The sequence below is a fragment of the Penicillium crustosum genome, assembly GCF_028827405.1.
Source record: "Penicillium crustosum strain IBT 35664 chromosome Unknown utg000002l_segment0_segment0, whole genome shotgun sequence".
Classification (NCBI taxonomy): domain Eukaryota; kingdom Fungi; phylum Ascomycota; class Eurotiomycetes; order Eurotiales; family Aspergillaceae; genus Penicillium; species Penicillium crustosum.
Window position 1 is genome coordinate 671471 of NW_026623123.1, and position 27146 is coordinate 698616.

The 27146-nt window shown below is 48.1% G+C and overlaps 12 protein-coding genes across 12 annotated transcripts; 5 read left to right on the plus strand and 7 right to left on the minus strand.

The window, feature by feature from the left end:
- Positions 1-652: 652 nt before the first annotated feature.
- N7487_003753 (anaphase promoting complex subunit DOC1) lies at positions 653-3444 on the plus strand (the record flags this gene model as incomplete). The annotated part of the gene is made up of 4 exons (XM_056871500.1): positions 653-787; positions 839-903; positions 2138-2553; positions 2627-3444. 4 exons carry the CDS (start codon positions 653-655, stop codon positions 3442-3444), a joined length of 1434 nt encoding a protein of 477 aa, XP_056729220.1.
- A 264-nt stretch (positions 3445-3708) lies between these two features.
- N7487_003754 (3-isopropylmalate dehydrogenase Leu2A) lies at positions 3709-4412 on the minus strand (the record flags this gene model as incomplete). Its single annotated transcript, XM_056871501.1, has 2 exons — positions 3709-3941; positions 4013-4412. 2 exons carry the CDS (start codon positions 4410-4412, stop codon positions 3709-3711), a joined length of 633 nt encoding a protein of 210 aa, XP_056729221.1.
- Positions 4413-4465: 53 nt separating this feature from the next.
- Positions 4466-5119, minus strand: N7487_003755 (Isocitrate and isopropylmalate dehydrogenases family; the record flags this gene model as incomplete). The annotated part of the gene is made up of 5 exons (XM_056871502.1): positions 4466-4639; positions 4725-4820; positions 4871-4936; positions 4989-5009; positions 5069-5119. 5 exons carry the CDS (start codon positions 5117-5119, stop codon positions 4466-4468), a joined length of 408 nt encoding a protein of 135 aa, XP_056729222.1.
- Positions 5120-7576: 2457 nt separating this feature from the next.
- On the minus strand, positions 7577-7870 carry N7487_003756 (HIG1 domain-containing protein; the record flags this gene model as incomplete). Its single annotated transcript, XM_056871503.1, has 1 exon — positions 7577-7870. The coding sequence occupies one exon, from the start codon at positions 7868-7870 to the stop codon at positions 7577-7579; it is 294 nt and encodes a 97-aa protein (XP_056729223.1).
- Positions 7871-8334: 464 nt separating this feature from the next.
- On the plus strand, positions 8335-8637 carry N7487_003757 (uncharacterized protein; the record flags this gene model as incomplete). Its single annotated transcript, XM_056871504.1, has 2 exons — positions 8335-8385; positions 8434-8637. Coding segments are annotated over 2 exons (255 nt in total), but the record flags the coding sequence as incomplete, so codon positions are not given.
- A 1254-nt stretch (positions 8638-9891) lies between these two features.
- N7487_003758 (aminopeptidase P family protein) lies at positions 9892-11530 on the minus strand (the record flags this gene model as incomplete). Its single annotated transcript, XM_056871505.1, has 2 exons — positions 9892-11270; positions 11419-11530. 2 exons carry the CDS (start codon positions 11528-11530, stop codon positions 9892-9894), a joined length of 1491 nt encoding a protein of 496 aa, XP_056729225.1.
- Positions 11531-11993: 463 nt separating this feature from the next.
- Positions 11994-13720, plus strand: N7487_003759 (SSH4 family protein; the record flags this gene model as incomplete). The annotated part of the gene is made up of 3 exons (XM_056871506.1): positions 11994-12471; positions 12533-12838; positions 12894-13720. The coding sequence occupies 3 exons, from the start codon at positions 11994-11996 to the stop codon at positions 13718-13720; spliced, it is 1611 nt and encodes a 536-aa protein (XP_056729226.1).
- Positions 13721-14920: 1200 nt separating this feature from the next.
- pdeA (3',5'-cyclic-nucleotide phosphodiesterase PDE1) lies at positions 14921-16656 on the plus strand (the record flags this gene model as incomplete). The annotated part of the gene is made up of 3 exons (XM_056871507.1): positions 14921-14977; positions 15158-15843; positions 15894-16656. The coding sequence occupies 3 exons, from the start codon at positions 14921-14923 to the stop codon at positions 16654-16656; spliced, it is 1506 nt and encodes a 501-aa protein (XP_056729227.1).
- Positions 16657-16967: 311 nt separating this feature from the next.
- On the minus strand, positions 16968-18121 carry N7487_003761 (terpene synthase family protein; the record flags this gene model as incomplete). Its single annotated transcript, XM_056871508.1, has 4 exons — positions 16968-17361; positions 17416-17666; positions 17716-17744; positions 17803-18121. The coding sequence occupies 4 exons, from the start codon at positions 18119-18121 to the stop codon at positions 16968-16970; spliced, it is 993 nt and encodes a 330-aa protein (XP_056729228.1).
- A 1882-nt stretch (positions 18122-20003) lies between these two features.
- Positions 20004-20861, plus strand: N7487_003762 (uncharacterized protein; the record flags this gene model as incomplete). The annotated part of the gene is made up of 1 exon (XM_056871509.1): positions 20004-20861. One exon carries the CDS (start codon positions 20004-20006, stop codon positions 20859-20861), a length of 858 nt encoding a protein of 285 aa, XP_056729229.1.
- Positions 20862-21028: 167 nt separating this feature from the next.
- Positions 21029-24858, minus strand: N7487_003763 (Amidase; the record flags this gene model as incomplete). The annotated part of the gene is made up of 5 exons (XM_056871510.1): positions 21029-22155; positions 22212-22795; positions 22850-22959; positions 23366-24703; positions 24763-24858. The coding sequence occupies 5 exons, from the start codon at positions 24856-24858 to the stop codon at positions 21029-21031; spliced, it is 3255 nt and encodes a 1084-aa protein (XP_056729230.1).
- A 419-nt stretch (positions 24859-25277) lies between these two features.
- N7487_003764 (DEAD/DEAH box helicase) lies at positions 25278-26945 on the minus strand (the record flags this gene model as incomplete). Its single annotated transcript, XM_056871511.1, has 1 exon — positions 25278-26945. One exon carries the CDS (start codon positions 26943-26945, stop codon positions 25278-25280), a length of 1668 nt encoding a protein of 555 aa, XP_056729231.1.
- Between the last annotated feature and the right edge of the window lie 201 nt (positions 26946-27146).

Genomic DNA, 27146 nt, shown 5'->3' on the forward strand with positions numbered 1-27146 from the left:
GAGTGTGTTTTTGAATTTAATAGATCCCAATGTCCTATTTAGATAGAAATTCAATAGAATACCCTTTTTATAATCCATAATGAGAACTTTGGAAGCAGACGTCATAAAAGAAATAGGGCTGAAAAGGGGAAAATGTGCCAAGATCTCGCAAAGCTTGACTAAAAGCTTGGTGTTTCCCGAGGTCTTCTTTCCAAGTTTCCCGTTCGATTCCACGTGAACTTCCATACTTTCCACATGGCTTTTCTGTTTCTGCCTCGATTTCTGTAGATAGTCAATAGCAAGGAGCTGAGATATTTGATTTAACTAATAGCCTCTCTTCAGGATGCCAACACACAGTTACCTATTTGTGCCGACCTCAGCCCTCAGCCCCACAGGCCCAATAATATGGCTGCCTGCGTTGTGTCGAATTGCCTGGTCTGGACTGTACGGAGTACTCCGTACTATTACTATGTACGGAGTAGTGAAAAAGGACTTTTGATACTAATACTATTCCGTATGTTTCATTTCAATAAAACACACGGCTGACCCCGGCTTATTTACTTTCCCCTTTATCTTTCATCTTTCCCCTCTCATCTTCTTCGACCATCTTTCATCTCTCCACTCTCATCTTCTTCGACCATCTCCCCCTCTTTTCTTCATATTATCCGCCAAAATGTTCGGCTGGTTCAAGTCTTCCAACGAGTCCAAGCCCACCCAGGAACCTACCTGGAATGCGGCTACCATGACCATGGAACAGCCCTCCAGCGCCGAAGCCATGTCTTCCAACAACGTTGTCTCCGAGCAGCCCGTATGCTCTCCCATTATCATTTGCTGAGGTCACAACTAATTGATCCTCTAGTGCTCCGAGTCCATGAAGATGGAACTCCGTGGTGGCGGTGAGGGTGGTGATATCTGCTGTGGAATGTGAGTCTTCAAAGGCTATCGCGGTGCCTTACTCAAGTAAGCAGAATGAGGAATATTGGCTGACATTTTTACAACAGCTGCGCTGGTATCGCTTGCTTCGAATGCTGCGAGTGCTGCTGCTAGATACCTCTACTTTGAAATGCTACACATCGATTTATGAACGCGTTGGAATGGAACTTGGCATATGTGAATATCGAGAGCTATAATGGATACCGATTTGCCAGTAATACACTGCCCTTGGATTTGTCTTCAACTTGTGTCTTATCGCGATCCCTGGTTGGTTGCCAAGTGGACCACGCGCCCTAGTATCGTATTGAGATATTGGTTAAGACTACATATGTAGGTCTAGATCAGTTAGAGGTATATTATTTGAAGGGCATATCCATACCCCAGGGGGTCAGGGTTGCACTGTACAGGTGCAACTGGGTGGACTCTCAAGACATTCTTTTTATATATATCACCTTGTATCTCCTAGCTGGAAGAGTGATAATAAGGAAGCAAAGCAGGACAAGTCTAAATTATAAAACTCACATAACATTTGAAGACCCAAGACAGTTTATTGCTCGCATCTTTTTCCCCTTTGGGATTAAGCTGACCGCTTTCATCCTCGCCAGGCCAGAACACCCCTTAGAAGAGGCCACAGAAATTAGCTATCAAAGGCTGTCACCAAAGAATACTTATCTGGATTTTCCGCATGTGTATATAATCCCTGAACCCCTTAGTCAATCCGCTGACGGTGGAGGATTTCATAGAAGCTTCTTATAATTTGAAATGCATCGCTCGAGGGTAGATGCATTGAAGAATATAGGTAGGTGATTGGCGTACATCGGCTTTTTAATCTATTGGTAGGTAATTGCTACACAAACTCACAGGTGATGTAGGTAGTAGCGCACTATGCATATAGTGCAAATCCGTGGACACTTAATAGCACAGATCAAACTGCAAACTGTAAATAAAGGCATCGACACAGCAAATACCTTAATTCCCATGGATCTCGCATGGCAAAACTTGTTATAAATGAATTTATTATTGGGAATATTCAAACATTTGGATGTATTCAATACGCTGTTGCCCTTATAGGTTCTAAACGGCGCTAACCGTAAAAGGAAATGAAGCTTCCCCCGATCTGCGCGCAAACACCAACTCCTGCAACTTATGGGAACAACCATGCCTCACTTGCGCCGACAACCGAATCCACGCGACATAATACCTAATCAAGACTCCAATGCCCCAGGGAACCTCCGAGCACAGTTCCAAACCCCGCCAACGCGTCACACTCCCACCAACCCAACCCATCGACAACAACCCCCTCCACCGGTCCAAATGCCCTCACCCCCGACCCAGTCGCCGTGGCAGGGCATCCAGCAGCACCAATAAATCCTTTCACAATATTTGGAAGACCACGAGTAGAGCAGCTACCACCGCAAATGATGGATCACGACGACTTCGACGATGATTTCGACCCGCGCGGGCACAGCATGCAAGAGCTTAGCAACGACGGACCACTCGACTTCGATGATTCTTTCGATAATGGTCAGGCCATTGAAGGGCAATTTGATGACTCCGATATTGATGGCGAGGAACTGGAGGAAGAAGTCGAGGACCAATTCGGCGACGAAGAGGACCCCGACCAAGAGATGCATGATCGAGGTACTGATTCCAGCTCCCATACTTTACTTGTGGCTACAATTCCAGATTTTGAGCTAATGTCCTTGTGCTACAGAAAAATCACCCTCCCCCTTACCACCCAACTTACGCGAGATCTCATCGCTCGCTTCCTGGACCGTTTCCACCTCCAAGCCGGGATGCGGCGTCGCGGCCCTCCGCAACCCTTCCCCAGCACAATACTGGCAATCCGACGGACCACAACCGCACACCTTAACCCTCCACTTCTTCAAACTGGTAGCTGTCGTGCGTATCCGCGTATATCTTGATTTCGAGCTGGACGAAAGTTACACCCCTACGAAGATGGTTTTCGCAGCCGGGATGGGTGGCAACGACCTCGTCGAGTTCGCAACTTGGGAAGGTGACGGACCATGCGGCTGGGTCGATGTGCCACTGGAGGGTGTCGGCGGTAGAAACGGCGGGTGGGTGTGCAATGACCCCGGGAAGTCAAAACGCCGATCTACGAGCATGCGTCGGCGGACAATTGTGTACCGGAACTGTGATGACCCTGACCACGAACATGATGATGAGTGTGATCCGTTTTATGAGATTGATGAGCCTGACAGTCAGGATGATGAGGATGATCCCTATTCTGGGAATGTGCTGAAGGCTATGGTTATCCAGATGCGCATTATGGAGAACCATCAGAACGGCAAGGATACTCATGTTCGTGGGTTCCAGGTATTTGCTTGTGATGACAGTCGCCGTCGGATTACCGCTGCTCCCTCGGCTTCTGCTGATGCTCAGCGCCGTCGCCCGTCTCTGCGTGGGGCCTATGATCTTCGGGGACGTACTGCGAGTGAAGATGCTGATCCTGGTCTTACTATAACCGGTCTAGATGAGCCGGATTGGATGGGTGAGCCGGTGATTCGATAAGCAGGGGGATTTTTACAAGGACCAACAAAAATATCGGCGTTGATTGGCTTGCAAATGCCAATGGAGGTTTTATTATCGGAGTTACGATGTCTACATGATACCCAGTTTCAATTTTTTTTGCATGGGTTTGGGTCGGCGAGTGAACATCATTAGGGATTTTTGCGCTAGTGAAATACATGTTGCATCTTAAAACGGGTATTCGAATTTTTAGTTTTTTATGCTAGTCATATCTCATATAGAAACATCGAAGAGGCTACCTTACATCTACTTGAGCAGCTTCTCCAGCTCGGCGGCCACGGCATCACCGACCTCGGTAGTCTTGGCTGTGCCGCCAATGTCGCCGGTGCGGACACCAGCCTCGATGACGTTGCTCACAGCCTGCTCAATCAGGCGAGCCACATCGATCATGTTGAAGGAGTACTGCATCATCATGGCAATAGACAGGATAGTGGCGACGGGGTTAACGATACCCTTGCCGGCAATATCGGGGGCGGAGCCTTCGAATACCAATTAGCGATGTCCAGAACCAAGAATGGCAGAAAGTAATAAATAGGACATAAATACATACCGTGAATAGGCTCGTAGATACCGTTGACACGGCTCTTGCCATCAGGAATACCGCTCAGACTGGCACTGGGAAGGAGACCCAGAGAACCGGGGATAACACTAGCCTCATCGCTGATGATATCACCGAACAAGTTGCTAGTAACAACGATGCCGTTCAGCTTACGGGGGTCCTTGATCATGAGCATAGCAGCGGAGTCAATGAGGTGGTGACCAAAGGAGACCTGAGGGTATTCCTTCTCCATAACCTCGGTGACGACCTTACGCCACAGACGGCTGGTAGCGAGGACGTTGGCCTTGTCCAAGCTCCAGACGGGCAGGGGCGGGTTGTGCTGCAGAGCGAGGTTGGCGGCGAGACGGATGATACGCTCGATCTCGTGACGGGAGTAAGGCTCGGTGTCCATGGCGTATCCGGAACCATCATCCTCCGTGCGCTCTCCGAAGTAGATACCGCCCGTCAGCTCACGGATGATGTTGAAGTCGACACCGCGGCAAATATCGGCCTTAAGGGGGAGCTCTCGACCAGCGAGGGGGCCGCGAAGTTGCAGGGCCGCAGGTTACCGAATGTGCCCATCTCCTTGCGGAGCTTGAGGATACCCTGCTCTGGGCGCACGGCGCCAGTTCCCCATTTCTATTGGATGCAATGTGTGAGTAGGCTGGTTTTTGGTGTTTGTGCGGGGTGGGAGGGAATGGAGGGGTTGGGAATATAAACGTACGGGACCTCCAATGGCACCGAGGAGAACGGCATCGGCGTTCTTAGCGGCGTTCAAGGCCTCGTCAGTCAGGGGCGAACCGGTAGCGTCAATAGAGGCCTGTGATTGTTAGCCATTGAGCTTTCGTCGCGTGTGTGGGGTATACTCACACCACCGAGCAGGTGATCCTGAAGGTTGAAAGTAATACCACGGGACTTCTCAATGACCCGGAGGATCTGAAATTCAATCAGCACGTGCATTCCGCGCAATTCCAGCTTGCAATTTTACCTTGACAGCCTCAGCGGTCACCTATTCTCTAAATGTCAGCCCTGTATTCAATTTCCCCACAAGAGCTCTCAATGACATACCTCGGGACCACAGTGGTCACCACCAAAGACGACGATGTTGAAGGAAGACATTATGTAGTAATATGAAGAAAAATGATTGACTCAATTATCCAGGTTGGCAGCTTCAGAATATAAAGGCGGGTGAATTTCAGGTTCAACCCCACCAAGTCCGACATCGGCGCCGATGACATAAATCCAATCATCGGCGTCGCTTATTCACGGTTACATTTACCCATATAGTTCCAGGGCAATACTCTCAATATACCTATTTCAGCCTTTTGTTGCCCTTGATCGAATCTATAAACATGTTGCCCATTATTCCTATCGTTGTATTTCATGTGGTCTTTTCTGGCCATTCACAGTTAACAACCCCTTTATCTGGAAAATATTGATAATTCCAGCCACGTGAGTCAAGTATACTAAGATGATATGGATCAAGACCATGATGTACTCATGTACAGATATCACATACATAAAATCTCCCAAAGCTTGTCCATTTGTATCAAGCTATTCGTAGCCATAGCCTTGAAGCTGTGTTTTTAATCCGTGATTCCGTCAGCTGGCGCTCCTTCCCTCCATGTTTCAAGCAAGGATTTACACGTATGCTGTCCTCTTCATGAAGACAGTGAAAAGCATGAACTATGTAGAGGACTTTTCCATTTATAACTATACATAAGGACTGTCGTCGACTAGCTGGAGGCTGCTGTTGTTAGCCAAACTCTACTAGCCACATCAACCCACTAGCCAAGGGGCATCCGGCCCCTCATCCCGTCGCTACATAGCTAGCTCCTAGTTTAGTCTAAAGGTACCATATTCCCCACTACCAAAAGATATCCCACCTTACTATGTAAGAACCGAGGTATATGACCGTTCAATCTCGTGGCCAATTCATTTAAAGCACAACCTCGACTGAAAACAGTGTTTCTCATCGTATTATTATTCACTATTACTATGGACTCCGCTCCCGCAAGAATAGTCATTCGCGCCTGCGTTGTCGATATAGATGGTTGCCCCCATCGACGCCATGTCAAAATTGGGGAAGATTTCTGTGACATTGTCCTGAAACATGTATTCAATCCTACACTTCATCCGGCAAAATACGACCATATCTATATTCCTGCTGACTGCGACTCACTCAAGCCTCTTAAAAGATGGTTCATTCTTGATTTGAATGTCAGTGAGCCACTCAGCCGGGAGGATGTTTTGCAACTTCCCAATCAGGTATACCCTGCAAGTCAACAAAGTGGCAAACTGTGAGAGGCCCAGTCAATGTCTTTGAGAACATTAGAATGATTACCCTTTCTGATTGTGCATATCCTTTATCCCTCGAGATCGATGGACTAAAAAGGCAAAGGACAGGGCTGCTTCGTATACTTGGGGTGGCAAGAGGAGCAGAATATTGTTAAAAACATGCAGAAAGTGACCAATAATGAGACAAAATAAATAACAGGGTGTAAGGTCTAGTTTATAACTTTAGGTGGTTCTGGCAATATTTCCTTTTTCGAAACGGCGCAGTATTCGATGTTCTTATCCTCTTGCTAGTCGTTGATGTCTTTACGCTGATGATGACCAGTTACTTGACCTTAAACGGCAAGTCCATGCCTCACTATATAAACTGTTGCAATGCCGGAGAGCGAAGACTTGGACTGAACCGCCTGAAACGGGAGATCACCCTGTGAAGCGGATAGTTGCAAACGAGAGGATCCGAGGGATACATCGGATATGTTGAATGAGCTCTTTTGGTAGATGGCCGGCCTACATAGTAGGCTCGACTAGCAAAACTCTCTCCTCTCATCGTTGGCACGTGCAAATCCTTGAATGGGAGCTTACTTTTCACATGTTGCTTTACGCTTCTCACGAACCTTCGAACCTCTTCTTTTTTCGGAGCCTCATTAGCTCATTTCTTACGAATGTAGCCCCTGTCATACCTGCGAATGTAACTTGCCCGGTTATAGGATTCCCATGCCCTTCTGTGCTTAGTAACACCGAAAAGCCATGGATGGATAGAGATATCCGGGATTTCTAGGGACCTCGGTCCGAGGAAATAGCATAGCGACCATGCCACAAGACTGATGAATTCGTATCGAATGTACTAAATCTACGCATATATGCATATCACAGATATCAAAAACGGGAGCTGAATCTCTTTCAATGAGTTGGAGACGCGTAAATCTAACGGTATGCATAATTCCGAAGTATGATTAAGTATCGAGAACAAGTACCTAAAGCTTTCTAAGACTTGCTTGTGACTGGTCTGTTAGACCTTCGTCTCTCATCTGGGTTATGAAACTATTACACCACAAGAATAATTGACGCTAAACCGACTGCCGAAAATTGCTGTTTTAGACGCGTTTGCTGATTCCCTGTCACGTCCAGAATCGTGGAGTAGCATCCAGCTTTTCAATTACTAGCAGAAATACATATTTCCCACCGGTCTATAGTATAATAAACTTTAATGTACAATACATATCGAAATCTCTATATCTTCCCGTCCCGATTGAATGATAGCTCTTCTGGAAGTTCCTGGCCTTAGTTTTCTGAGTCAGGCTGCTTGATAGTTTCCTTCCGTGGAGCAATAGATGGTTTTTTTCGGTCTGACATGTCAAGCGCAGCCAATGAAACAATGACAGCCAGCGTTAGACCCTGTGCATACACACGAGCCTGCACAATCTTTTGTTTGCTTGTCAGGTACGGGTTGCGACCAACCATAATAAAGGAACCGACCATACTGGCAACAAACGTAGCGCCAGCAAGCTTGTACTTCTGTTCCCTTACCCAACTGAGCAGTTGTTGCGGTTTACTTTGTTGGTAATTGGATTCCATTGTTTGGATGTATTTGGGGGTCTGCAACTTGGGGGTCGTCTCGAGGCTGGGAGAAGGGTGACCTATGGAGGGAATTGTTAGTATGATTATATGTCAAGAATTAAGAAATCACTCACTTCTTATGATGGATTTCCTGTTGGTTGCGGGAGGTTTTAAGGGTCAATAAACATAAAGAGTTGAATATTCTAAAGTTGTTATCTCTTCGGATCCGACTGATACGAACGATCTCCGGCAGATAAGAAATTGGGTCGGTGAAACATTCTGCCGCAACGATCCTTCTCCACTTTTCTCCACTATTTCCATATTTGGGATTGATTCATGACCACTGATCGGGGTTCCTGCCGAAATCGACACGCCTTTATAGGTGCCAGGCGAATTCGAAGAACGAGAAATTTCAACTTCCCCTTTTACTCATCTTTCCTTCAATGCCCTCCTCTCTTTAACACCTCAGAACTCATCCTAGGTGCGTTACACCCATCAAGAATAACAACGACGTTCTTTCTCCTCAGTTCACTGTAAGTCTTCTATTTACCCATTTTCAGCCCAACTACTGATCAAGTCAGTCTTCAGTCTACTCCGCCATGTGGATCACTCGTGGAATCTCACTCATCAACTTCGGAGTTGCCTCTTCAGCGTTGGCATTCCAAGTCTTCGTCCTATACCCGTGGCACCACCAGCTAGACGATGAGTTCAAAGCCTTGAAAAAGGAACACTACCGCGTACTGCAGCAGCTCAATCTACAGAAGCCCCTGCTGGAACATAAATGAAGCGCGAATCGAAACCGATCACCGAGATGGGATGTACATAAATGCTGGCGACAAGACGGTTCCTTCACACTTTTTGTTTTCCAGCCTCGGTTGCAGTCATGGAATCATCATGGAGTTTTTTTTTATGAGCGTTTCCTTTATAGACCGGCTTGGAGTCGCTCGTTGTTAGTCATTCTCAATAAACAAAAGACATTTGCAATTCACATCAAATCGGACCTATACTACATGACATTCAGGGGAGAATGCTAACATGGCGCAATACCTATCATTCTTACGTCTTGCCCATCCTTCAACGTTGCCTTTTCCCACTTAACTATAGCCTTCCGCTTGTACTATGTAAACCAATCATAAATGATTCATTGTCATCACATAAAAGGGGATAATAACGCAAACAGATATGTATAAAGGGAATGTAGATCCAAGGTGAGTGGATCTCGGGCGGGTACGAGCAATTGCCGGGATACGAAAGACCTCCGCTCAAGTCGGGACCCTCGGCCATACTCTAGGCAACTGTGAAATGTAATGAATCACTTAAAATTGGCAAATAAAATAGAGATAGCCTTCTTCTTCGATCATCGCTCGAACAAGAGGATGAAGTAAACACAATTCAACTCCGACCCTTCCCAAGGCGCAAACTCTTCCTGCAATCAAGGTAAAACTATAGATGGCCTTGCTTGAGGTCCTTTCTACTACCCCTCGTCGGTTTAGCAACAACATTGAACTCTTCCACCATCGTCAAGGTGAGCCAGTTGGCGATACAAAACAGGTGTGGAGGCTGAAGACTACGGAGTATACATCACAAAGTGGAGCTGCCCTTTGTTTGACCCACAGAAACCAACGAGCAAATTATTGTTCATGTCTTTATAATCTTGATATTTTCTTAAACCAACCCCGAGAAGCACCCGGGCATCTTCTATAGACAGTATCTTGATATCGTATAACGACACAAGTGCGATAGCAGCCCTACATGTACAATGGTCTTGTCTTGTATAACTGATGACAATATTGGACGTCTCGTTAACTTGTCCGCCAATGTCTACAGAAACTGGCGGTGTGAGGGTTCCTTTGGTGAGACTCGAGCGGGTCATCACTTCCCATGGAAACAATGTACTTATAAATCCTGAGCTGGTCACATTCTATGTATATAGTTCCTTAAGTGTCTCCATCTGATGTAAAATAGTCTAGATTATTGCAGATTCTGATATAAATAGATAGTGTCTCCCGGATGCCGCTATTTATCACATAAATTCTACATTACGCAGATCCTCTGATAATGGCAAGCATTTCCTCGCCTTTAGGTGCAGTGGTGAGATTCTCGTACCCAGTAGCAGTCACGAGAATATCATCTTCAATGCGCACTCCACCAATATGAACATATTTTTCCGCAACATCGAAATCAATGTACCTGGCAAATGGCTGGTGGCGCGCGTTGGCCATAGCCAGAGGAGAGAAATAAAGCCCTGGCTCCACGGTCACAACCATTCCCTCTTCCAGCAATGGAGCAGAAAGAGTGCACGGCGAAAGACAGGTAGAGTTCAAGATCGGGCGATACTGAAGCTGATCGAAGCCCTGGTGAAGAGCCATAATTGATCGTTCCGACACATCGTGGACTTCGAGGCCGACATGATGACCCAAGCCGTGGGGGAAGAAGACCTTGGATGCGCCAGATTGACGGATCTCGAGATTGGTCCCGTTCTTGAATACTCCCAGAGCCAGGAGACCTTCGATTGCAATATCATGGGCTAGATCGTGGAGAGATAGATATCGTACTCCTTTCCGGATCAGCCGGATGGTCTCCTCCTGCATGCGCTCTACTATCTTGTAGATATCCCGCACATAGTCGCTAGGCCACTCGCCGGTAAGCGGGAAGGTCCGCGTCACATCACTTGCGTAGCAGTTCCACTCTGCGCCGGCATCGAGACAGACGAGGGGTTTCTTGTTGAGAGTTTCGTTATTTCGGTCGTAGTGCAGGACAGCCGCGTTGGGTCCCGATGCTGCGATAATCTGGTATGCTTGGTTGCGGGCGCCGTGTGAGATGCAGGTGTTCAAAAACGATCCTTCAATTTGCGCCTCGTTGGACATGGTCTGGATATTCTCTAGGATTCTCCGATGGGCAAGCCCCGAGACTTTGTTGGCCTGGCGGATCATCCGGATTTCATATTCGTCCTTTACGCCTCGGGCTGCATCCATAGCAGGCCCGAGCTGTTCCAGATCTAATGGCAGGTCTTTTGGTAGATGTTCGGGCTTCTCCGAGTCATGGATTAGGTACAGCTCGCTGCCCTGCTTTCGCTCGTCCAGCCATACTTGCAGCTCATATTTGAGCGAAGCACGATACCGCACATGGTCCACATCATATTTGTCTTGTGCATCTTCTCGCGAGAGCGTCGGTCCCATCCAAATAGCACGGTGAAGGTCAAAATCAGGGACATAGAGAGTTAACAGGTCTTGTCCAATATCGTACGTTAGAGAGCAGTCGGGCTCGTCGACTCCGCTTAGGTAGTAGAAGTATCGTCGCTGTCGGAATGGGCGCGATTGATCGGAATCGCGCAGATTAATTGTCGGTTGTCCGGAGAGGAAAATCAAGCCGCTTGAAGCTCCAAGCTTCCGGGCGACGTTACGCGCATGGTGCTTGGCTGGTGAGGGCGGTCAGGTCAGCTCGAGTCCCACGCGATCACCGATTGGGGTTCAGTAGAGTAGTAAACAGGTATGTGAGAGGGCAAAGGAGGTCAAATCAAGGCATTCCGACCGTGCGCTATTCACTATAGGGAGAAGTGTACTCACCTGGGTATTTATCGCAGGAGGTAGGTGTCACCACGCGGATATTATAGGAGTCGAGGGGATTGATCATGACGTCCTGAGCCGTAGACCCCTGGGTAGCTCTATTTGCACGCATTCTCAAGTTTTAAAAGAAACTTCAAAAAGAGGGGATGAGAGGGATCTCAAGCAAGGAGCTAGGAGAGAGGGGAAGAGGAGAGAAGGGCTTATCCCGAGTAGGGATAGATAGGCCATTATCTAGCCCCAGGTGTGACACTCTACTATAGTTACATGTATTTCTGTTTTTGAGCAGAATGCAAAGTCAAATTTTGTTTTTTTTTTAAAAAAAAGACATTGGATTTCTTTGAATATTCCAGGATCTAGGATCTTCAAATCCAGGAACCAACTCTACATTACCTTGCATTGTTAGTACAGCGCTCTAGGTCCTCCAGGGCCGAAAACGTCTTAGATAACCGGCCCATTTTATCCGCTGCGCCCACTTATCTCTCTCTCTCTCTCACCTCCTCTTTACCACATCCTAATATTTCCCGACTTCTCTCGACTTTTTCTTTTTATTTGTACTTTCACTTGACGCATGAACGATGCAGGGTCCTGAGGCTTCGAGCCCCGATGCGCTCGCAGGCCTGCCATCGACCCTGAGAACGGTGATAGGCAACCCGACGACGTCACCGATTGGCATTGTCTCGACATCATTTCCAACACCGATACAAAGCCATCCATCGCTTTCGCAGCAGCAAATTCAAGCGAATCTACAAAATGTTTTCTCCTCCTTGTCGATGGAGTTCCGTCCCGAGCCGATGTTGGCCAGTGGCAACTCGACCGGGTCAACCGGCAAAGGCATCTTAATTGGGATCTTGTCCGCGTTTGGCTCGGCCGCCGTCGCATTTATTGTAATAGCGATCTTTTTCTTTTTCAAATATACTCGCCGGGGGCGGATTATGCTCGATCGCATTGGCAGGCCCGGTGAATACGACGATGAGCAAGCGTTTTTGCGCGAGGAAGAGGCAGCTTTAGAGTCAATGGATGACTTGGCGCGATCGGAATATTTACGAGCAAAAGGTAAGACTGGAGATGAACCTTCGCGCGAGTCGTTTTTGATCATTTTACTAATGGTTTGCAGCTTTTGTCCAAGGAAACCCTCCCGAGTCCGTGCAAACCGACATCTCCCTATCACAGTTCCTTGCAATCCAGGAAAAAGGCGTATCTGCTTGGGAATTCCAGCCGGAGCTGGAAATTGCGAACTGCTTTGTGGAAGGACGAACGGAAATTGAGTTTTTTGATTCAGAGTGCAGTGTACAGACCAACCTGCCAATCCCCAAACAGAATGATGTCTACTACTGGGAGGCGAAGATATATGACAAGCCTGACTCGACTATGATCGGCATTGGTGTGACTACGAAGCCATATCCCCTGTTCCGAATGCCTGGTATGTGTTGCAACAGAAGTGTTTCCGCCGAGCAATTCCCGCTAACAACCGCTAGGCTTCCATAAAACCTCCGTTGCCTACCAATCCACCGGACATCGCAGACTGAACCAACCATTTAATCCCACTCCATACGGGCCTCCACTACTTCAGGGCGATGTTATTGGTGTAGGTTACCGACCTCGATCTGGCACCGTCTTCTTCACACGCAACGGGAAGAAATTGGAAGATGTGGCTCACAACTATCGCTCCCAAAACCTATTCCCCACCATCGGTGCTAATGGGCCTTGCACTATCCACGTGAACTTTGGTCAAATGGGATTTGTGTTCATCGAAGGCAATGTCAAAAAATGGGGCTTGGCCCCCATGACTGGTAGCCTCGCCCCGCCGCCACCCTATGGCAGTGAACAAGGCAGCATTCTACTTGAGTCCGGCCGCGAGAGTGCGGCTCAAATCTCCCAGCGCGTTTACCAAAATGCAAATTATGCGACCTCAGGCTCAAGTGTTAGGATTCCTCTGGCGCCCAGCCCGGGTCCTTCTCGATCACCAACTGACATTTCCCTCGCTCAGCTGACGCACATTCCTTCTCATGAAGATGCTGGCGAGGGGTCCAGTCGTTTTGCTTTGGCCAATGCAGAGGGCAATGATGCGGTTGCTCCCGATAACCAAGAGCCAGAGGCCCCGCCGCCAGAGTATTCTAGTCCCGATGGCAGTCGCAGGGGCAGTGATGCCTCTGACTGCCCACCTAGCTTTAGGGCCTCTGAAAACCCCAACTCTCCATTTAATGATTCCGTGGATTCTGGTGGTCAATTATTACCAAGTTACCAAACTGTGGTGGAAAGAGACCTGAATGAACACAATTCAGAGGCCAACGATCGGTCCTGATGCAACATCTATTCCCCCACTTTGCTTTTGAACATACCCCGTGGCGCATGAGGGGCTTTGTCTGATCATTTCTTTGTAGTTTTTATTTAGCGGGCTCACGGAAGGCGTTATAGCAGTTGGCGAAAGCAGATTCTTGGTTTTTATGAGATTCTTTCTGTCTGGATTGGAGTGGGCTTTTGTGTGCCTGTTATCCCTTACCCTTGGGGAGCCAATGAATTTCATGTATAAGGGCACAGTCGTTTTGCTATCTGCGCCCGTTTTTGACCGCATACCCTCTTTATGTTAAATTTGTATATCTATTTGAAATCCGGTCAGCAGATCTATTGACAGGTTACATGCCGATCAACTACACCACTTGACTGGTTCGATTATAAAAACATGTATGGGGTATGTTTCGCTATCTTCAGAACATCTGTGCGATGCGCAATGTGCAATGTGTAATTCTTTGAAGGTGCCTAGGTGAGATCATAGCGTGAACGTCATCGATAAACTTGGCAGCTTCCAAGATCTGAACACCTTCAAAGGCATTAAATCTCCCTCCAGCGGATCTGATATCTCACTAGACCCCAGATCTTCATTCCGTATCCGTGGCTCCTTTTCCGATCATACCCCACTAGAGTCCACCCTGGTCCACTCCAGGGCTGCCGGTGTCTCCGTGTCTCCGAACCTCTCTTTACTCACTGAAATAAAGATCCTCCAATCAGCCCCTGCAGTTTGCCTGCAGTAGTGTCCTACGTACAAGGCGCGCCCCATTGTGATCTGAGCTGAGGAAACATCAACCCCACGAAATCGGAGTTCTCTTATCTGCACTCTGCCGGCCCAGCCTCCGGATTTCTGTGGCTTCGCGCCGTGTCTCTATCTCTCTCCCCTGTCGAGGACTCTACTTCCTAGAGACAGGCTACTCTGTGTATGACACATGATATGCAAAGGGCTGTTGGTTTTGGATCATATTTTTGAACGGTCTAAATCACAACCTGTGTGTGCTACTATCGCGTCGCCACGTAATTCCTTCCCCCTCTCCACCCTTTATTAGCCGCCTTTCATATCCCACAACTTGGCCACTAACCGATCCATTTCAGCCTTCGTGAAACATTCTCGTTGAGACCCGCCTACTATTAGAGATTAGGCGCGCTCGGGCAGCTTCACTCGCTCTTAGGCTGTGACCAGTCTAGGTTACTATTCGTGTCTCACTTGTCCACTATGGACGAGACAAGTGGAACAGTGGCTGAGAGAGCAGCATTCCAAGTCATTGTCTTGGTAAGTTAGAAACCACTGATTTGTATCTTGTCTGTTGCGGGACCCGTCACGTGCAGGACCATGTGTCGAGCTTTGATGGATATCTTGCCGATCAAAGGTTGTTTACTTAACTTTCCTGGTGGCGGGTTCTAGCAGATGGAACCCTGCAACTCCTATTTTGCTGGATGCTGACTCCCCCAGGGCCCGACTGGTGGACCTCGCGAAGATAGCGTCACGGGCATTCTTGTCCGGTCGACGTCAACGAAGTGGTCTTCAGACTCGGTGGTAGCCGTTGATGCAGGTACCCTTCTTGCAGGCATCATCCGATTGCTGGAACAATACATCCCCGAATGCAAGGATGATCGGGGGATGATGACAAGTGGACCCTTTCAGGGGCTTGAGCTGCCCTGCAAAACGGCACAGGCAAATGCAGCTCACATATTTCGCGAAATTATCGGCGCTGTTCTCATTACACACCCCCATCTAGATCATATCTCAGGGTTGGCTATTAACACCCCAATTTTGGAGGCCGGTAATGGACCAAAGCCTGTGGCTGCTTTACCATCCGTGCTATCAGCTCTCAAAAACCACATGTTCAACGATGTCATCTGGCCTAATCTGTCGGACGAGGATGGCGGGGCCGGTCTGCTTACATACCAGCGCTTGGTAGAAGGTGGAAATCCTCGTTTCGGTCGTGGAGACAGTAGAGGCTATGTCAGGGCTTGCAATGGCCTATTGACTAAATGCTTGAGCGTTAGCCATGGCCGGTGCAAACAGCGATACCATCCAGAAAGTGGAACTCATCACCGAGTCGGAAGTACCATATTTTCTGATCATCAATTGATGCTTCCTTCAAGGGCGATTTCAGTCGACAATACTGATGGCAGGTAAGCTAAAATTTGCAATATTTACACGGGATGTTCTTAACCATTGCCAGTTTCTATTCTCCCGCACGCTCCCCACGTCTACTCCCATCCAACCCCAAAGAGCCAATGCTGTCAACAGTCGAGAGCTCTGCCTTCTTCCTACGCGATCATCACACCGGCCACGAGATCATCGTGTTCGGTGATGTTGAGCCGGATTCAGTTTCTATGGGAACTCACAACAAACGAGTATGGGAAGCCGCTGCACCGAAAATTGCTACTGGCAAACTACGAGCGATCTTCATCGAATGTTCCTACAATGACAGCACCGACGACTCATATTTGTACGGCCACATGTGTCCACGGCATCTAGTGTCCGAGCTCAGCGTGCTAGCCAACAAAGTCATGGAAGTGCGGGATCCAAACAACACGGGGGAGAAGAAACGCAAGCGTGAAACCGTAGGCTCCGTTGAGATAAGCAGCGAGCAAGTGAGCCCTCGGTCGAAACGGACTCCAAGATCCTCCGCCGATAAAGGCAGGACGTCCGAGCCGCTTGTTGAGTCTCGGTCACATCCGAGCGGGTCATTTGAGATTCCTCAGGTGTCCCGAGTGGACATCGGAGATATTTTGACAAACCCGGACCCTGAGAGTTGTGATGATACTGCGGCTCTTCCTCTAGAAGGATTAAAGATTTACATTATTCACATCAAGGAGAATCTTACTGATGGACCTCGTCCTAGCGATCAGATCCTGAGGGAACTGCAGGATCATGGTAAAGCAGCCCATCTAGGTTGTGAATTCTTTATCCCGAATCCTCTTGAGGGAATATGGATTTAACACTCACGAGATTACTACGAGGAGGATTTTTGTTTTGTTTGTTTTGATATAGCGTCTTCGTCATTTGATGTATATTAACCTGGATTTTATTTTTGAGCCGATGGCTACTTTTGGTGCGCTTTACATTCGACGTAGATAGTCGAAAATTACTCCGGACATAACCAGTTCTTCTACTTCAAGTCTTAGTCCACACCCTACGTACCAATCGGTTTACCGGGCTTTGGTTTTCTTTAGAAGGCTGGTTCAAAGATGTTAGACGAATCTATTCTATAAAATATACCTATCCACAGTTTCACTGTATTTATTTGCATTCATTCAAAGACCTGATACCGAGGTGCGGTCGAGTGCCAATAGCAGCTTCCACCGACATAAAGCTCAATAGCCTCGAAGTATTGCAGGATCTCTGTTGAAGCGGGTTTCCTCAATCTTTCCTCCTTGAGATTTGCGGCCAGAGACTCTTGTTCGACAATAATACCAAGAAGCATCATTTTGGCCGCATCTGCTGTGGTATGATGCTCCTTCATCAGAACTACCACTCCATTTCTCATTCGATCGGTCTCCTGGTCTTTCTCAATATTCCAACTGAAGAAATCATTGGTTAGACCGAGGACATTTCCCATTGCAATATCGAATTGCTCGATGCTGGCGTAATCCTCCTCGCTGAGGGTCATATCCATTCCCCAGCGGATAAAGTAAGAGGACATCCTTGACGATGATAGTCAGACTTGTACTATGAGAGCTCTTTAGGAAGAAACTTACCAGTAGCCACAGTTGGCGATTCGGTAGGGCATATACTCTTCCATTCGTGTGAAGTCACCACCGATATTGTCGAATGTTGCCAGATAGTTTCTCAGCATCTCGATCATAGCAGGAGCTTGCTCATGATCAATGTCAATTGCCTTTCGAAGCACAACCGCTAGCGACTTTTGCCGCACATTTCCTGTTTCGAACATTGAGGGATCAATGTCAAGTTGAAGGACCTTTGCCAGCTCATCATGCTCCTGGCATGCCTATAAAATGTCAGAAGGTAATCAGTATACAAAATTCTAGCACTCTTACCGAGGCATGATCCATCTCCTCTGTCACGTCTGTAGATAGTTCCATCGTGAGCATACTACATGCATGTTGAGCACATTGGTGTCTTACCATCATGAATCCACATTACCTCGACCAGGCAGGATAACAGAACTAGTCTGTCTGGGAAGGCCGAGCAATGGCAGATAGTGAAGGGGTCACCGTAGGGGTTGGTGTGTCGGATCAGTGCCCGACGCCTTTCCCTTGTCCCTTCCTCAGAAGCTTCTTCGCCAATCTTTCTGAGGGCATCTTCGACATCCCGAGCGGCAATGCTGATTCCGGCCGGGTAACGAGAAAAGAAGACGGGGACTTTGTAGCCTTGGACAGTCTCGAATATAGAGGGGATGGCTGAGACGGGGCCGGCAGCGGAAGAAGTAGATGATGCCTGCATCTTGTGTGCGGGGGTTTAGATTGTTCTGAGAGTGATTTGTGAAATTTTTGGAGAGAATGTCCAAACCGGGAGGTGACACGGTGCCTTTTATGTTCAGCAGGGACATTTCAGGGCTAGCACTCGCTGTACTGAATTGCTCATCGCGGGGTGGCCTTCTTCACTATGTGTTCACCATCTTTACTTCCCTGCCACACTTTGTAGATCATTTTTAGTGATGTTGTTACTGTTGTTACTATTACTGTGCCAAGTGAGACTTTTAGAGTCAGAGATGTGAACATTCCAGCTGAGGGGATGGGAATGGACTGGTCTTTTTACTCTGCATCACCACCCCACTATCCTCCATAGTCACCCACTACCATACATGGAGGGGTAAAAATAGATACTCTGCTAGACTTGATCCATGTAGACAGCATGTAGATATCCAGTACCTGTCCAGTCCCTGTCTACATGGTGGAAATACATTGTAAATTGCAACTACCTAAACCTGAACCTTCCTATACGAAGTGGGGACACGCAAGTTGCACTTCCAAATAGCTCGTACACCGCTAATTCCCGTAGATCTTGTTCACTCAGCTAACGATGGGGTCTGAGGGCGTTGCTATTAGAAGACCAATAGGAGCCGAATTGACATGGATCAGACTTGCATAAACGAGGGTATCAAATAGCATGCTCATTAATGTCATTTGTTTCAGGGCCATCGTTTAACATGAGTTAAAGCACCAATATAAATGAACGGCGGGATGTCTTCCACTGCGGCTATGGTTGTATTGCTATCATCTTTTCATTGTTTCATGGTTTTTTAGGAGTGTTTGGACTCACTGGTGGAGGTGTAATAAAGCAGAGGGTAAAATTTGTGTACTCTACAACTCAAGGGCATCTCTACCAGAAACACTGCACTCGATCATGGAAGGATTCGCAATCTCAAGCATCCGAGCATCCGCGGAGACAGTCTGTTGCATACTGGGCCTAGTGTGGCATTGATGTGACACCGTTTGAGATAGAGATCTCGAGAAGTTGAAGATCCACCAAGTGTTAGTCCTTACACAAATTAATTAGATATGCATCCAAGAGGGGATATCTCTATGTAATGCCATGCTAGGTGATTTTATAGTTGTTGCTTTATTATATCACTCCGAATATAATGAACCAAGATCTTTATACACTTAGAGGATAGCTGAAAAAAAGGCCGGACATGCAGATCATCTGTGAATTAAAATGACAGATCCAAATGTAGTATATGCAAGTAACATGTGGTGGGCAGTGCAGATGAAGGATCAAAACTGCAAATATTGGTTTGGCATTCTCAAATTTTTATATTTGCATAAAATTGACAATGTAAAGTGTCCAAACTCTTCATTCCCATATGAATCGGTCTGATGTTAGAGTTTACTTTCTTTCTCGTATTTATTAACCTTCCTTTCCTTCCCCCATGCAACATTACCTCATTTCTATGGAGACACATGGCATGGCATTATCGGTGATACAACATAATGCAGGATGTATGCAGGAAACTGCGCGAGAAAACTTAACTTGTAACGACAGCGCTTATCTTACTTCCGTGCGGCCCTGAAGATCCTTGGTGAGATGTATCAGGGTACAATGTGAATCGACTGAGCATTAATTGCAATTGTCAACAGGCACTCGATAAGCCACGCAATATTCAGGGTTTATAGCCTACATGTGTACCTAGAATAAGTCGAGTACTACAGTAGATAAACATATATACCCAAGTTCGTATTTGCAAACTCTCAATCCTAATCATATTGTAGGCGGCCCACCATGTGTTACCTTGATTACCTTGATGGCCCACAACTATGCAAGTGATGCCCGACACGATAGCACACCGCTTCCGTAGCGAGATACACTTCACGGGCATGTTCCAATGAAAATTATCACAAAAGGGATAAACGCTGCTAACGATAGCCCACGAACTATAATTCGGTCTGCCATTGAAGAGTATGCTGGCGAGCGTGGAGTCGAAGAAACAACCACTAATAACCCAGATGAAGCCTTCATCGAACAGGTCTTCTACCAACTGATGATATTTTTCTTTGGTGGTGATGATGCATTGTCCATCACAATTCCCCGTGTATTCAGACAACTTCAGTTAAACCCCGAGTGTGTCGCGAAGTTACAAGCCGAAGATGACGCTATTCTTGGCTCTGATCCAAGCCTTGCTGCAGAGAAGATCCGGGAATCGCCCCATATCCTGGACTCGTTACAGTATACGCTGGGAGTGATCAAGGAGACACTGCGCATGAATCCAGCAACAATCACAATCCGGGAAGGTCAGCCTTCATTCAACTTGAAAATAAACGGCGAGGACGAGCCATGGCCGACAGACGGATTCGATCTCTTTGACAGCTCTATCACCATTCATCATGATCCAGCTAACTTTGTCGACCCGCTCAAATTCATGCCCGAGCGATTTTCCGCACTGGAAGGTGACAGGTTGCATCCGGCGAAGAATATATGGCGTGGGTTCCAGCTTGGGCCTAGGAAATGTATCGGGCAGGAACTGGCGGTCGTTGTGCTAAAGTTGGTGTTGGTATTTACTGTCCGTAGTTTTGACATTGAGATGGCTTGGGATAAGTGGGATAAGGTGCGGGAATTTCAGGGCTTGAAATTGGATCGCCGGATTGTTGAGGGTGAACGAATGTATACCACTGGAAAAGCGACGTCGCATCCCAAGGATGGTGCACCGATGCACGTACGGATGCGGACCTCGGCCACGGAATAATGCAAAGGCTGACCTGGCTGAGGAGATTTGAAAATCTGGAGAGAGAGTAAGAAAATATACACAGAGGTTGGCTGAGACGTATCTTTTCTCGTAATTTGCAAATAAATACATGTGGATATACTAAGTGACAAAAATCCTTCCACGGTTGATTAGAATCTCCCTTCTCCTTACTTGGATATCTTCTCCTTGGCCTGTGCGATGATATCTTCCCACACAGAGAGGTCATCAGAAGGAGTTCGTAGACCCTTACTTGCAGAGTCAATTTCATTTTCCTCGAGCGAGGAACCACCGCTAGCCAGGCCTAAGATAGGCTCTCCATCTCGAGCAAAGGTGATTAGCTCTTCCTCGGTACCCCATTCGCTCATAGCCATCAAACCGATAGGCACACCGCCATCGGGGGTATAACCAACAGGGCAACTGATAGAAGGACAGCCAGTAAAGTTGGCAAGCCAAACATATTCCATATTGCGTACAGAGGATTTGGCATCCGACAAACCGTAAGACAAGTCCGCCTCGCCACCGTCAATATGCCATCCAGGAATGGGCGTTGTGGGTGAGACAATGAGCAGCCCGGGGTGGAGCTTGAAGAGATGCGCCAGATGCGTCATGAGGAGATTGCGCAGCCGCTGGGAGGCGAGCAAGTCTTGTGCCGTAATTTGGTACATGCCCATGGAGACAAGCACCTTGTTCGGGGCTGACAGCTGCCGAATCTTGTTTGCATCAACCCCAGATGCAATTTCCGCCATGATGGTAAGAGCGTGGGCGCGCTGACCCTCGGGCAAATAAGGAATTGTAATATCAACAACGTTATAGCCTTGTTCGCGGTAGTAGTCGATTGCCCGATCAAGCGCAGCGCGCACAGGTCCCTCGGCGCGGTCATTCCAGTCGCGGAAGAGACCAATTGTCTTCGTCCTCTTGGCGTCAGAGTGCTGAGGAACAGGATAAGGGAACTGCGAGGAGATCGGGTCTTCTGAAGCTGGTGCAGGAGTGGCCATGATGCGATAGGCGAGGGCAAGATCATCGATGCTAGCAGCCATAGGCCCGATGACACCAACGGTGGGTGCGAGACTTTGGGATGGCGCACCGGAAACACGGCCATGCGAAGGCTTCAGGCCCCAGATACCACAAAATGATGACGGGATACGAATGGAGCCTCCGCCGTCTGCGCCAAGCGCAATGGGCACAAGGCCCGCTGCGACAGCATATACAGAGCCACCAGAAGAACCACCACAATAGTACTCTTTATTGTGAGGATTTCTAGGTGTTCCATAGTTGGGATTATTGTTGTTCGTGTCTATAAAGTATTAGTCACTGCCTGCAGGTGATATGCCACGACCAATGGGAACTCACCTAGACCAATCTCATGCATGGACGTTTTTCCGATGACTATAGCTCCGGCGTCCAGCCATTGCTTCACACACCACGAAGTTCCATCCGTGCCTTGCTTGAAATCCATCTTCGAGCCTAGCGTGCGCTTATACCCTGTCAGGTGCACCTCATCCTTGACTGCGACCGGCACACCGTCGAGTGGACCCAACGGTTGGCCGTTCTTGTATCGCTCCGTAGATTCTTCCGCTGCTGCACGAATCAACTCGGCCTGAGACTCGAGGAAAGCAGTTGAGTGTTTCCCGGGGGGCTGGGTATCACGGCGGACCAGAGGCAATAGTGTTTCGACGACAGCTGTTGGGGTCAGCTCCCCCGACAAGTAGAGCGCATGATAATCGGCGGAAGTATAGTAGCCATGATCTCCCTTCCTACGTTCCACAGTGGCAGAGGCCGTTTTCGCTGCTGACTCGGCCTGGCTGGTATTGTCGACTGGAATCACCGTTGGATCATAGCGGCCGGCATACTGGCCCAGATGGGGGATTTCACGAATGACATGGAAACCGGCATTACGCCAGAAATGACTTTGTACAAACCCGATATTATGGATTCTAAAACAGCGGAAATTAGCATCGATCTCTCAATGGCGCCCTCGGGTAGCTTACAATGTAGCACCGATGGCTAGGGGAACGCCACGGAAGACCGGTAAGACCTGGTCTTCATACTTGTACGGCACATTGGGACCCTCATGTGCTGGGGGATAATTGAGAAAAGACTGTCCGTTGGTAGGCATAGTGTTTGTTGCAAAATGCTTTGCGTAATTCTCCGAGTGGATAAGTTACTCCACCGATGATATCACATGCAAAGTTACGGTAGATGCGGGGCTATCAACACATTTATATGAAACAAAAACAGTCGGCTATACTGCCCTATCATGTCCGTTGGGTGTTTTTGCATATTTCTATTTGAGATGTCTTTCTAGGTGCCTTTCTATATGTGCACGGGGTACATTGAGAGTACATTGTAAAAAAATAAAAATAAAACATACTTTGCGCAAAGGACTTTCCTATATATAACTTTTGATTTATAAGTTGGGTAATACTACATCTATAAGGGTTATATATCTACAGGCTCAACTTAATATTGTACTTGTCCATCCCCAGAGCAGCACCAGTTAGCACCGCCGCATAGACAACCAAAATGCCCATGGCCTGCGGCGTGTTGAGATCCAATGTTGGAATGCTAAGATTCACTGCCCCAGTGAGCAGGTTCGCAATCAGGAACAGTGCAAGGCCACCGCGGTTGAATGCATGGAGAATACGACTGGTTGCAAACGTCGTCTGCTCTGCCTCGCCTTCCTTGCTGGTCGCTCGGTGAACCGCAGGGAAAAACACAGTCTCGGTCAGGCAGAACAGGAAAAGCTGGGCGCTGTTGAATGCTGACACCCAAAGCACGTATGGCATGTTAGCCAGCCGGCGTGAAACTGGGATGTTGGCACCATAGCCGAATGCGTAGGTGGAATTAAAGAAGAACATGGTCGACCAGAACATTCCCTGAAGAACCAATTGTATCAGAACAGATTTCCGTGCTTTCTGTGGCGAATTTGTGGCCGAGGTGCCACGAGGAATGATGCGGACTCCAACACCCCGTCCAGCGAGGAAGATCGCAAAATATCCAATGAAGGAAAAGACTCCCTCGCGGTTTTTGGACAGTAGGTCTGGCCCCCGAGGAGACACGAGAATATAACCCTTCAGATCAGTCGACTCCAGAGCAACTTGGTAGAGTACTGCAATTCCAAGTGCAAGCACCTCATACGATGGGATCAGTGTAGTCAAGGAGTCAAAGAGCTCCACGAAGGGAGGCAAAAAGCCAAGGGTGAAGAAAAAGTTCCAGTGTACACCATATTCCGTCACATGTTCCGCATAATCCAATCCCTTGACACTCCACAGTCGGATGAGGCCTAGCACAAGCAGAGGAATGGAGTGGCGAGCCGACCCAATCAATCTCTTATGCAAAGCTAATCTCGGAGATTTCGAGTTGCGGCCTTTCAGAACCGCGCGCGCAGAGACTACTCCGGCGGAGAACACAAAAGAGCCCACGCCCAAGTCCATCAAAGATGTTCCCCAGTTCTCCACCTTGGCAAAACGACGTGGAAACGCGCGGAAGTCGACTGCGAGAATAGCTATGCAGGTAATAATCATCATAGCTGCACGGTACGTGGTCAAGAATGGGTGGATAGGCAAGGCCTGCTGTCCCTCTTGGGAGCTCTCATTTTTGGCCTTGGATTTGCGGGGCGGTTTGGCTTTTTGGGGGGTGCGCAAACCGTTTCGGGTGAGGAATAGGAGGATCGCGGGGGAAACGAGGAATATATTGAGGAGAAGCGGTGCAGAGGAGTATGCAGTCGTCGCGAATAAGATGGCTAGTACATTGAGGATGAAGTCCGTCGCGAGTGCCGCAGGACTGTAGGGTGTGAAGAAGGATAAGCGGGACTGGAGCGCGGACCAAAGAAGGACAGATGTCTAGAGTAGCCACAGGTCAGAGTCTATCAATTGCTAAGTAAAGTCTTGAGGTTTCTCACTGAAGCAACGAGTGTGACTGCATTGATCTCGAGGATTGTGCTCCCCGCAAGGTTAGACACAAACGCCTCCTTGCGGGCCTTGTAGCTCGGATCCATATTGGGCAGTTATCAATATAGATAGCTGATTGCCCTCAAATGTTCAAATTTAAAGAATGACGTGGTGGAATGAATGGTGGAGAGTTGGAGCTCTAAATGTTGTTTACCCGCGATCACCTGACCAAGTTACGATCTTCAACCCCAAGAACAACTGTCAAGATCAATAATGACACTGTGTCAATTACATCGAAATCTTGTGTAGTAATACCTAGGTGTCTACTTCTATTGATGACTCAAAGCAGTTATGACACCGTGGCTAGCTTCGAGGTTGGCTTTACGATTTCACAGATTTCCATGTGGGCAACTTCGCAAGTAATTTTGGTTTCGATTAAGGAATTTTGTGTAGCAGGTCGTAAGTCTCTAGTGTCTATGAATAATAACATTTAGCACGCTGTGCTTGACATTAATATGCGAAAGAATCATGATCTCGGCCTTCCACGTCCACCACCGCCACCACGACGTGCTCCACGGCCTCCACGGCCTCCTCCACGCTTCTTCTCAATACCGCCTCGGTCTCCTTGCCCAGCTCCGGGGCTAAGTGCATCGCGACTCTTGCCACCTCGGGAAGAATTGCGAGGTCTGGAGGATCCGCTTCGGGCCATCTCATTTGGGTCTGCGTAGTTGAAACCCGGAACACCCTTCAAACCCATCTTGCCGATGACCTTTCTGTCCATTGGGGGAGGCTCGGGACAACCCATGCCCTTGACAGCCATCTCGTTGGCGAGTTGAACAAGGCCAGCCTTGTCGAGACGAAGTTGTCTCAGAAGACCCGATCCAGCGAAGAAACCAATGAAAGACGAGTAGGCACGTTGCTTTGACTCCTCCTCAATAGTGTACATGGCCTGCAAGACAGCTTTGGAGCATGAAGGAGCGCCGGCATTGATGGCTTCGGTATCGGGGTGGGGCTTAATGGGCAAGTGGCGGTTGTTCTTCATGAAGAACGACTCGCCCTCGGTGAGGAGAATGATAGCGCGGCCATCAGCGCCAGCACGGGCGGTACGACCGACACGATGAACGTACTGCTCGCCGTTTGATGGCAAACCGACCTGGATAACCAAGTCGACGTTGGGGAAATCCATACCACGACCGATAACATCTGAAGCGAAGAGGATTCCGGCTTCGGCCTCCTTGAATTGATTCGTGGTTCTTGTGCGAGCACCCTGGTTGAGTCTGGAGTGGATCTCGAACACCTTCAAATGAACCATGCCCTTGCAGAAAACCCCTGCGAGGAGAGCAACCATGTGTGCAGTCACGCCAAAGACGATGATTTTCGAGCTCTTCTTGATTTCATGCTTGAGCAGGGATGCAAGTGTAGTGAAGGTATCTGCCACAGATGGCATCAGTACGTGGTACTGGGGAACTCTCTCATGTGTAGGTGCTTCATTTTTATCAATAGTGGAAATGCTGGTGTAGTCTCTCTTCAACACAATATTGACCACATCCTTGACTTTGGGTGGGACAGTGGCTGAGAAGCACATGCCTTGCCACCCAGTGCTCTTTTGCGGGATGAGCTGGAGGATTCGCTTCACGTCAGCAATAAAGCCACTCTCAAGCATTGTGTCGGCTTCATCCAAGACCAAAGTTTGAATGTTAGACAGCTTCTTAGCGGTGGGAGTTTGAGACAAATAGTCGCACAGGCGTCCGGGGGTGGCGACAAGAATGGATGGTGCGCCCTTCATGAAGCGCGAATGAGCAGATGCTCGGGCCGTTCCACCGACTGCAACATGGCACTCAAGAGGAGTGGGAAGTTGCGAGGTTAATTGATCGCACGACTTTGCAATTTGTTGGGCAAGTTCTCGGGTTGGGGTAATGATCAAGATGCCGACCTTGCCTTTGGGTGGCGCGGAATCGCCTTGGAGCAGGCAGTGCAATGCGGGCAACAAAAAAGCAAGGGTTTTTCCAGTTCCAGTTTTAGCTTGGACAAGGCAGTCACTGCGCCAGCTTTGAAGTTCGGTCAAAACACGCTGCTGGACAGGGGTCATGTTGGTAAACCCCATCACGTCAAGGGCTTTGAGAAGCTTAGAGTCCAGCTTCCCGGCCATAGTTGAGTACAACTGAGTGTCATTGCTGAGTTGAAGACCTTCCATGATAGTCAAGGTATTGTATTTCTTCAAGAAAACTGCAGTTAATTGCTTGGATGAAAATTCAAACTCGAAGTGGCGAGTGAATGACTGTTAATGTTTGATGACAAAACAAGACAAAGATGAAGTATGAGTGAGTGTAATCTTTCCTTCCTTGTTCCTTCTAGTTTAGCAAAAGTCAGACTGATGCTTGATGATGTGAATCAC